A 10992-nucleotide genomic window follows, 5' to 3' on the forward strand; every position below is an offset into this window, starting at 1 on the left:
TCTTTGCTTTGATATTGTGGACTTGCACGCAAATTAAACTTTTATAAAATGTGCGTTCCTAAAAATATTTCCTATTTGTGTTATATATATTTATCAATGCACATTTTTTATTGTTGATATTTTTAATTTCGTACTAGTATTAAAAATAAAAATTTAATTATATTAAAGTACTCATAAATACGAATTCAACAAAATAACTCATGATTATGTTTGATTTTATAGATTATATGTAAATTAATAGTCAATCATTTATTATGAATACTGCTAAAAGTCAATATTGGTACTGCCAAAAGTCAATATAGGAAATTTATTAAGAGACGGAGGGAGTAATTGTCTAATGTTAAAAACATGAAGTCTTCTAAATAAATTTATAGAGTCTATTTTTTAACATAAAATTTTTAAAAATAAATTATGAAACTATGTCTTATAAAAGTCTTAAAATGCGTGATAAGAATGAGAAAAAAAATTGTAAAGAAATGAGTAGAATGAAAAGATTACATTTATAAGTTAGATGATAGCATATGGTTATTAATAAATACATAAATGTTAAAGTTTATGAGTAATGTCACAGATATCAAAATTGGTCCCAAAATAAATCCCGCAAATATGTAAGGTCGATAGTCCATCGTTTCATGAATTTTATTATTAAGCGTTTGTATAATGTATATTCATCAACACATATGATAACTACTAAAATTTATAAACTTAAAGATTTTAGTTAACATAGTTGTTGTGAATATAAATGGGTCACTATTATTAAAAAAATGAAAATCAATTAAAATTAAAAAAATTTATATTTATTGTGGGTTCTGTACACACCATGTAAAACCCGTTTTATAAATTTATGATAAATGGGACAAACAAAATACATTGATTGTATTTCACATCATATTCTTCCACCTGTCCCAAACCTTGAATATACAAGCGTTGACGCCCACCACTAAAACTAATCTCCTAAGACAAATTTGTCATCCCACTAATCTTGTCCTTAAGTATAGTGCTTAACTGTATTACTCTGTCCTAAACTGTTTATTTTATTCTGCTATTCAGATATCATCACGCGTATGCAAATTTTATATTCAACGAGCCGATAGCTCCCCAGCCCCTCCATGTCGTGCTAAAGCTTTTGGAGTCGGTTATTCTCAATTTTTTGGAATTATACCATCAAGTAAATGAAATTACTCGTATTTATATTTAAAAGTTTAAAACATGTCTGGAATTGGACAACAAAAACACAAAACAAACGGGTTTTGTGTTTTTTTGACTTTTGTTCACAATTCTCTTTATTACAAAATCTAAACAAAAATTTAACTCAATCTAAAGTCTTCACATAAACGAGACTTCAAATCCAAAAGAGAAAAAGTGCATTAAAGAGCAACTACACTCTCTCCACAAAGGCACAAAGAAACTCAACCCCCCCCCTCTCGCTCTTAAATCTCTCTGTTATATCATCTCCCTCTCTCTCTCTCTCTTAAATCTCTCTGTTATATAATCTCTCTCTCTCTCTCTCTCTTCCCCAGTAGACATATATAAAAATTTGGGGTGACTAGTGGTGGGAAGCTAAATAAAATCAAATGCGATGGGAAGTGGAATCTCGCAGCTCTTCCCCTGCATAAACCCTAACCCTAACTCTAACAAACCCCCACATGACATCATCTTCTCGGGAACTGAGCCAGACGAAACCCTAGGCCACTCCTTCTGCTACGTCCGATCATCCACTCGCTTCCTCTCTCCCACACCCTCCGATCATTTCATCTCTCCCTCTCAATCTCTCCGCTTCTCTCCCTCTCGTGACCCGACCCGCCCCGAACCCGGTTTCAAAGCCATCTCTGGAGCTTCAGTCAGCGCCAACACTTCCACTCCCAGAACTGTCCTTCAACTTGATAATATTTACGATGATGCCACTGGCTTAGTTGCTGACAGTGGTGGTGTTAAGTCCAGTATTGTTAATGGGTTTGAGAGTACGGCGTCGTTTTGGTCTATTCCGTTACAGCCGTGTAGTGGGAATGAACCGGCTAATGGGTTTTTTATGTCCGGTCCGATTGAGAGAGGGGCTATGTCCGGTCCAATTGAACCGGGTGGTAATGGTGGTGGAGGGAGAGACGGTGTTCCGTTCTCGGCTCCGTTGGGTGGTGGTATTTATGTAAAAAGGAAGAAAATGAAGGGTATTAATGGGATTAGGAAAAGATTTCAACGGAGCTTTTCGCAGAAGAATAGGCCTTGGGTTGTGCCTGTTAGGAACAAAGAAGAGTGTAATAATAATAATGGGAGTGATTGTAATGAAACTAATGGTAATGTGGGGTCAGATTTGGGTCCCAGGAGTGATGATGTGCAATGGGCTTTGGGGAAGGCGGGGGAGGATAGAGTACATGTGGTTGTTTCCGAGGAGCATGGTTGGTTGTTTGTTGGGATCTATGATGGGTTTAATGGGCCCGATGCGCCCGAGTTTTTGATGGGGAATTTGTATAAGGCTGTTTTTAGAGAATTGGAGGGGTTGTTTTGGGAGAGTGTGGAAAGTGGGAATGTAGAAGGGGAGGGAAGTGTGGTGGATTTGAATGCTAATGTGGTAGGAGAATTGGGAAATGGGGAAGATTTGAATGTGAATGTGGTGGAAAGGTTAGGGGTTGGGGAGGATATAGTTAGGGCGGATAGTGATGTGAATGTGAAGAAGGTGACTTTTGAGGTTGATGAGATTCGAGTTAGGAGGAAGAGATTATGGGAGTATTTAGCCGAGGATGAGCCAGAAGATGGAGTTGATCTGTCTGGTTCAGAGAGATTTGCATTTTCTGTTGATGATGCGGTTAGTGTGAATAAGGATGCTTCTGGGGCTAGTAAACGGTCATTGTTGTTGTCAAAGTTGAAACATGGGTTGGTTAGGAGTAAGGATGGTGGGAAATTGTTTTCTTGGAGATTTGGGTTGGAGGGTAAGGGGGAGAAAGCGGGGTTGGAGGAGAATGTTGGAGTGGGTGAGGAGAGAAGTGGGAGTATTAGAAGTAATAGAAAACGGAAGGTGGGTCCTGTTGATCATGAGTTGGTTTTGCAGGCAATGTCAAGGGCTCTTGAAAATACTGAGGTTGCCTATTTGGATATGAGTAACAAGGTTCTTGATCGATATCCGGAGCTTGCGCTGATGGGTTCTTGTTTATTGGTTGTGCTCATGAGGGATGACGATGTGTATGTGATGAATGTTGGAGATAGTAGGGCTATTGTGGCACATTATGAATCCCAAGAAGTTAGTTCAAGTGCAGAACCCAAGGGACCTGGGTATACTGGGTCAGCTGCGGAAGATGTAGTTGAGGAGTCCATAGATGGCAGTGAGAGGGCAAAGGAGATGGCTGTTGAGGTTCCAGCTGAAGCTCCTAGATTGACTGCACTGCAATTGTCTACCGATCATAGCACAAGTATTGAAGAGGTAAGGTTAAATAATTTAAATTGAAATAGTTTTAACTTTTAAGTCCTTTAAAATTTACAAATTGATCACAACTAAAAAATTTCAGGAAGTTATAAGAATCAAGAATGAGCATCCTGATGATAAGAATTGCATCGTCAATGATCGGGTGAAAGGTCGTCTCAAAGTTACCCGTGCATTTGGGGCTGGATTCCTGAAACAGGTCCATTTTCTATTTATGTTGTTTGTTGTCGCAGCCCTGTTTTGTCTATATATGCGACTGTATAGTAGTGATTATATTTATGCTGCTACATTTCCTTGCACCTTATTAATTAAGATTTTGCCATGTTTTTCTCGCAAATCACAAAGCATTTAATTTTTAGAAAACTAATCAAGTTTTTTTTCCATCATTTTGCGAGACCGAAGTTCATAAATGCCCGCAAGTTAGAACTAATTGTAATGTTACCTTTTTGTTTATCCAATGTTATACACCATTTTAATGCAATGAAAAGTAATCTTAGGAGTCTCAGTCCGTAACCACATTGCATTGATTGCTTTACAACATGGTGGTTGTAGGTTTGATATGTGGGGACTGGATTTGATGACCGTGAGGTTCTTTGTAAAGGTCCCTGCTTTCCTAGCATGATAACGATCTTTGTCATGCCATATATGATGATATAGTATTTATATTATTATCTACTTTCTTCTGTCATTTAAGTTAGTATGACCAAGTCATCGCTGCGACACTGCCTAAATTCTGGATCTAATTACTTCATTATGTTTTTCCTGCCCGTGTTTTCTTTTTATAGAGGCAATTTGATGTTGAATGTAGTGCATCTAAGTTAGTTTTTCTAGTTAAACATGTTTGAGGCATTAGATCTCCAGTACAGGTGTACATCCAGAATGAGTTTCAGTTGTCATTTTACATCTTTAATTTACTATGCTCTAATCTTGTGAAAGCTGTGTTAAATAAATAGTCCTTACACTCAGGGAGATGTGTTCTGCATACGAATATGACTTATGTTAAGGCAAATGTTAAATATATGATTCTTTGTGTTCTCAGTGAGGGGTATTTAAGATTTACATAGACCTATTTACTTGATGATTCATTTTATGATAGCAACTAGCAAGTGATGCATAGGCAGGCCTTCAAGTTGGATGAAGGGTTCTTTGGGGATTATGAGTTTTTGTTGTTTGCTGAATTGTTTTCTCTGATGAAGGGTGCATATTGAGAGAGAGTATTTTGGTAGCTGAGCACATGAGAGCAAGATCTCTCAAGCACAGGCTTGTATATATATGCCATTAATGGGGAAAATTACTAAAGGCTTAACACAGAAGTGTGTCGAGATGAGCACAATAAAAGCTTATATGGGTCATATATAAAGGACTAGTATCATGACATTTGGTTGGTCAGAAGTGCTGACACCAATCTCACAAGCCAATTGTCAGCCAATTCCTTAGTCAATTTATCATTTTTTTACATTCAAGTTGTATTGGTCGAAATTCTTTTACTTGGTGACCACTGTACTAGTTGAAGGTATTGTAACTTTAGGAGTCCATAATCTCTGAATCTGTTCACCACTTGTTGATTTACAAAAATCTAGTAGCCTTAGGTGTCTAATGCTTTGTTAGAGCATCTCCAATAGAGGCACCCTTTAGAGGTGCCAAACATGTCCAACACATCATAAATAATTTATTTATTTATTTATTTCTTCATCTGTCACATTTAGCACCCTTCAAGTCCAATCGTTGGCACCCCATGTAAGGTGCCTAGATGGTACCCAAACAAATATATAAAAACTAGATATATTATATAATGGGTATGGACAGTATATACTTTTAGTGCAACTATTTGAGTTTTTTTTTTGCACCCAAGAGTGTCATGCCACATAGGATTTGGCACCCCTATTGGAGTTAGGAGGCAATAGCAAAGTTCTTTCGAGTTAATTTATAATGTTTTTCATTGGTTGCATAAATAACCAATATGCTCAAGCAGTCATTGGCAAAGTAATGTTGACGAAGTCATTAATATGGTTAGGGTTGCATAGTTATTTAACAGGAAAGCTTGCTTATCACTGTCAAATTTGATTGTAAAAATTTATTCTTGATTTCTTGATCTGAATTTGCAGCCCAAGTTAAATGAAGCTTTACTGGAAATGTTTCGGAATGAATATATTGGCACTGCCCCATATCTATCATGTTTGCCCTCACTTTGTCATCACAAACTCTGTACGCGAGATCAATTTTTGGTGCTCTCATCTGATGGTTTATATCAGTACTTCAGCAATCAGGAAGTGGTTTCTTATGTTGAATGTTTCATCGAAAAGTTTCCAGAAGGGGACCCAGCTCAGCACCTTATAGAAGAGCTTCTTATTCGTGCAGCCAAAAAAGCAGGTATTTTGACTATTTTTGCTTATGGCCTCTATTTTGTTTTTTTAAAGAATAGTATTACAGATGCAGTTGGTGTGTTTATTATCTTCTCATTATGGTACCATCTAAATCATCACATGTATGGAACTCTCCAGTTGACTTCAGCTTTTAGTTCTCTGCATAGATAATAGTCAGTTAAGATTTTTAGCTCTTCTAGCCCTCTAATTGTCTGTTAAGACCATTACCCTAAAGTAATCAATTACACATGTCTTATTAGTAATATATATCCCATATTTACTTTAGTCAAATTGATATATTGTTTTTGTGTGTTTTAATTTGTTTTTCCTGCAGGAATGGATTTGCATGAATTGTTGGACATACCACAAGGAGATCGTAGGAAGTATCATGATGATGTTACTGTTATGGTGATATCGCTTGAAGGAGGAAGAATTTGGAAATCATCGGGAAAATCTCTAAAAATTTTCTAGTGTCACGAAAGCCCTATATCCAATATATAAGACGCTTTGGGACCATTTTGATCCCCTCCTGTTGAGGTACAGCAGTTCGGATGGAGCTCAACAGTTTTGGACCCTTTTTCACCTGGAAATCCCTGCATCAATATGGTCAAAACTAACTGTTAGAAATCTGCAACTCATCTCAGAGTCCAAAAGAAATTGGTGTCTGAATGGAAATTTAAAGAATTTTTGTAGCTGGAATATGAGTTTAGAAAGCTGGATTAGGAACCACAATGAAAAGAAAAAAAAAGAGATCATTTTCTCTTTAGATTTGATATAGGCAGATTTTTTGTTTTGATATCTTTATTTCATAGCTGGAGGCTGGAAACGTGCTTGTAATTTGGCGGGGGTGTTGATATCTATACAGAAGTTTAGAAATTTCAGTTAACGGAATATTTGTAAATTTCACGGTGTATGTTCTGCGTTGGCAAATGTTTAAGATTCTCGCAAGCGTGCACACACAAACTGTGTATGTGAACAACTATTACATATAAGCATCAATATAATTGTTCATATCTCAATTAGCAAAAAAATAATTATTATTATTCATATCTCAGAACATTTAAGGTTGTATTTAGTAGTAAATTAGATCTTGTATAGTTAACAAACTTTGACCAAAATTTCTTTGATTATGATTACAATCCACTAAACAAAATCTTGCTATTATTCTTTATGAGACTAAAAAACAGATTTGTTTTTCCTCATATAAATGACAAATGTACAATACATTTACTTAAATTGTGTGTTGCATTGCGACTTGGTGCGGTCTTTTGTGCATCAGCTTTCACTGTGGCTAAGAGGACAGTGAAGGAACCAACAATTTCTTGACATGGTTTTCAACTTTTTTCTGAATTGATTTGTTAGGGAAGTGGTCTAGCACTTCCGATCCGAATGAAAAGATGAGAGCTTTTCTAGCTGTTTGCAAGTCAACTCCTCTTGCTTGGAAATAAAAGAGCTGATCTTCTTCAAGGTCACAGATAGCGGCACCATGAGAGCACTTGACATCATCAGCGATAATTTGAAGATTAGGCTTAAGATTTACAGTTGCACGGGGCTCAAGAAGAAGGGTTCTAGTTAGCTGCCCTGCATCCGTTTGCTGTGCTTCTCTACATTGTTAAATGCAAACAAAAGAATGTCAAGAATAACAAACAGATCTATGGAACAGGTTCTGCATCCTTGGTTTTACAAAGCAACTTTCACACACATATGACTACTAATTTAAGGCCTATTCGAAATATATGAGAGAGAGAGAGAGAGATGAAATTAGGAGGTACCTGTTGACCTGTACATTCCCATCAAATACAGCCTGTCCCAAAGAGTGTGCAATAATACATTTATGAAGCTGCCGAGTTATTCCTCGTGGATGATCTAAGATTAGTTTGCTATGTAAATCTTGTGTTTGATCAGTGATGGATAAGTGAAAAGTTGATAATTCTGTAACTGTGTCTGGTCCAACTTGCTGCATATGAAAATTGTGTCTGCTCAACTTTCCGCCGGTGCTCACTTCTATTAGCTTATAGGTGCTAGTAGATTCCTGCAAGTCAAAAGACAGGTCAGTACATAAGATAATGGACGAGACTTGAATATTTATAAGATGTTAAATACTGTGCCACGAGACTTGAAATAAATAAACATTACTGGCCAGGTTTAGGAGAAGTCCTCTTAATTCATAACATTCTCTACCTCATTTCATCCCCTTTCAAATCCTAATTGTTAACCATAGGCCCTGACCACGTGATCAGAACAGCTTATAAATGTTTCCCCTTTAGAACCCAAGAACCTCATTCTAGAATGAAATATTATATTAAATTCTTGCAATAAACCCTAATCCATCTTATCTAGCAATAGTAGCTTAATTTAAAAGGGCATAGTAACTTCTACATGAAAAGGTTCTTTTTTCACTCGGCTTTTAGTAGCTTAGAAGTGATTAAAGCAAAACCAATCAGAAGATCCCTATACATTCCCCAAAAATACCGTGGATATCAACATCATATATTTTTATCAATTTCCGTACTGTTGGTCCATACAGCTAACATCGTTATAACTTCAAACTGAACACAAATCTTATATAACATAAAGAAAAACAAGCAAATAATCACATTACCGTATGAAGCTCAGATCTAACTCTTCATAAGTATGATTTCTTTAATGCAAATAATAATCAGATTTGTCCATTCATTTTTTCTATCAAACAAATTAATAAAAGCTTTTCACTTTCGAAGTGGAAATGTGAGGTCAGGCATGCAGGCAGTTCGGGATGTGTATGAACAGTACAAATGTTATAAAGCTTAACCTAGAACTACATGCTAATCAGGGCACTTTGAAGGATTCATCCATAAGTTTATTCCATTATAGGTATAAGTTATAACTAGTCTACTATATTAACTCCTGCACGAGTACGTTACTTATCGCTTATCATTGGGCTAAACTTTGGAACAACTTTTAATATACTTCTGATTTACCACAGCAATTAGAAGCTTAATATTATGTCATGTTTTAATGTCTTGTAACAGTAAAAAGCACAGGTTTTTCCTTGAACAAACATGTAAACTTTAAGTTCATCCACAAATAGGTCTGCGAGTGCTTATTCTCTCTTAAAGAATTTTTTAGCAGAACTCTAAATAATAAAGAACTAGTGTGTGCCCACAATGTACTTCAATCAAATTCAGCTAGACAACTACTAGGTGACCACCAACAACATATGTAGATTAGCAACATTGAGCAAAATTTTACATTAAATCCTAAATACTGCAAGAACTCAAACATATATATTACCTGCCGGACTGACGTCCACTTAATATGGGCAGCTTGCAATGATTGATTTTGAATGTAAGAATGGGTAAGTTTCGCTCCATCTCCAACCTCAACCTCCATAACTGAATTTGTCCAATAACATTTCTCCCCCTCTCCACCTACATACTCCTCAATAATACCAATCTCCCCTCCCTTTTCCACCACCACCAATAACCTGGGGTTCGAAACAGGCAACTTATTAGACTCCTTATCTTCCCCTTTATCCGAAAAATACCTCAAATGCAATGGAATTTCAACAACACATCCTTCTGGCACATAAACAACCACCAAATCAGGTGCACCAACACCATTAAGTGACCAAAACAAGTCCCCATCACTACTCGACACAAAATCAAGAACCCTTTTCTTAATCACCTCGGAATTAAGATTCGACAAGCTACCGACAAAAACACCATCAGGCAAGCCAGACAAGTTAGATACAGAATCTACAATGTACCCATCAACAATAACAAGATTTGGGAACTGGGTTTCTTCAGAATCGTCAAAAAGATTCAAATTTTGAGCTAAAGGAGGAGTTGAAATAGGGATAATTTGAGATTTCTTGATAAAAGAAGTGTCTGTAAATCGAAAAGGCTCATCTTTTCTTGAAGGCCAATGAGTTGAGAGCAAAGATTCAGAAGAAAAGTCTCTTAATTTTTGAAGATGTGGTGGTGAAGAGGAGTGAGAGTCTTCTAGGGTTTCAGCAATTTGGAGGACAAATGGGTCAGAAAGAGTGGCAAAGACTTTAGGTTTTGTGAAATTGGGTTTGATTTTGGTTGTGGGGAGTTTAAATTTTGAAGAAAATAAAAGTGAATTGGATTCATTTGGGGTTGTGTGGAAAATAGGAGTGAAGGTTGAGACAGCCATAGATTATTTGTGCTCCTTTGTGCTGAGATATATATGATGGCTAGACCGTTTTGATTTCCCAGCAAAACTTTTTGGTTAGTTTTGGTTGTTGATATCAGAGTAATGTTTTGGTCATGTTTTTGCCACAATGGGTCTTTAGAGTTTCTTTATTTGTGGGCTGAGCTTCTTGGATTACAACACTAATCAAAACTCATTTCATAAGTTTCAACCTATCAGAAGCGTAGTAGTTCTTTCATCTTTGTGTGGGAATCATATTTGTTGGACCAGGGCAAGGCGGCCCAAAGGAATTATAGTTAGAATAATCACAATACATTATGTAAAGGCCAAGAAGGCCCACATTGTAAGGATTGAGCCCATTTGGGACTTGGTATAAATAAAGGACAACAATCCCATTTGAGGGGGTTGGCTAATTAAGCAAAGAAGATCATCTCCTAAAACTATAGACTAATAATAATATTATTGGCACATCATTTGGCGCTAGAAGGAACTTTGCTTTAACAAGATCCAACCAGAAGATGATTGTAGAAGAGCTTGATCCGGGAACCGCCGGACCAACTCAGGTAAAGGAGTTGACGGCAGAAGTTGCCGCCGACCCCTCGACCCACGACGATCGCGAGCTTCCAAAACAACCGGCATTGAAGCCGAAGTGTCTGTTCCCTCCACCTGAAGTTCCTTCAGAAGATCAATTTCTAGGATTGAAGGAATCACTCCAAAAGGACAGAAAAAGAAAAGCTGTGTCAGACCAGCGTTTTAGAGTTCAAACATCTAAAGGAAAAAAAGTTCTCTCGAGCGACGTTCGGCTACATTTGGAAAAGAAAGAAAGGCTAAAAGCCCAAAACCAAGGAAATCCAAAGGATTCGCCTGATTCAGATGAAGAACTCGAGTTTCTAGAGCGCGAAGCTCAGAGGTTGCAGGCTAAACTTGAGCGAAAACGCGAGATTCACCGTCTCCGTCGAGAGCTCCAACAAACTACAATTCAAAATGAAGGACAAGATGATGAATTTTATGATGAGGATGATGAGGATGATGCGGAGTACGAATATGAGCCCTCGGCGGAGT

At 37.0% G+C, this 10992-nt stretch overlaps 2 protein-coding genes across 2 annotated transcripts; one reads left to right on the plus strand and one right to left on the minus strand.

Moving 5' to 3' along the window:
- Positions 1-1308: 1308 nt before the first annotated feature.
- LOC141666836 (protein phosphatase 2C 29-like) lies at positions 1309-6794 on the plus strand. Its single transcript, XM_074473047.1, has 4 exons — positions 1309-3412; positions 3498-3611; positions 5518-5782; positions 6110-6794. The coding sequence occupies exons 1-4, from the start codon at positions 1580-1582 to the stop codon at positions 6244-6246; spliced, it is 2349 nt and encodes a 782-aa protein (XP_074329148.1). The 5' UTR covers positions 1309-1579; the 3' UTR covers positions 6247-6794.
- A 125-nt stretch (positions 6795-6919) lies between these two features.
- LOC141666837 (protein ABCI7, chloroplastic) lies at positions 6920-10153 on the minus strand. Its single transcript, XM_074473048.1, has 3 exons — positions 9049-10153; positions 7548-7807; positions 6920-7379 (listed from the first exon to the last, which is right to left on the minus strand). The coding sequence occupies exons 1-3, from the start codon at positions 9931-9933 to the stop codon at positions 7067-7069; spliced, it is 1458 nt and encodes a 485-aa protein (XP_074329149.1). The 5' UTR covers positions 9934-10153; the 3' UTR covers positions 6920-7066.
- Between the last annotated feature and the right edge of the window lie 839 nt (positions 10154-10992).

This window comes from Apium graveolens, chromosome 6, assembly GCF_009905375.1.
Source record: "Apium graveolens cultivar Ventura chromosome 6, ASM990537v1, whole genome shotgun sequence".
In the NCBI taxonomy this organism is placed as follows: Eukaryota; Viridiplantae; Streptophyta; class Magnoliopsida; order Apiales; family Apiaceae; genus Apium; species Apium graveolens.

Bases quoted from the DNA above. Each gene is read 5' to 3' on its own strand.
- LOC141666837 (XM_074473048.1), bottom strand. From the start codon at position 9,933: ATGGCTGTCTCAACCTTCACTCCTATTTTCCACACAACCCCAAATGAA. The intron at 7,808-9,048 runs GTAATATATATG...TTTGACTTGCAG, and splicing joins AGTGGACGTCAGTCCGGCAG to GAATCTACTAGCACCTATAA. The intron at 7,380-7,547 runs GTACCTCCTAAT...TTAACAATGTAG, and splicing joins GGGAATGTACAGGTCAACAG to AGAAGCACAGCAAACGGATG.
- LOC141666836 (XM_074473047.1), top strand. From the start codon at position 1,580: ATGGGAAGTGGAATCTCGCAGCTCTTCCCCTGCATAAACCCTAACCCT. The intron at 3,413-3,497 runs GTAAGGTTAAAT...AAAAAATTTCAG, and splicing joins ATAGCACAAGTATTGAAGAG to GAAGTTATAAGAATCAAGAA. The intron at 5,783-6,109 runs GTATTTTGACTA...TTTTTCCTGCAG, and splicing joins TCGTGCAGCCAAAAAAGCAG to GAATGGATTTGCATGAATTG.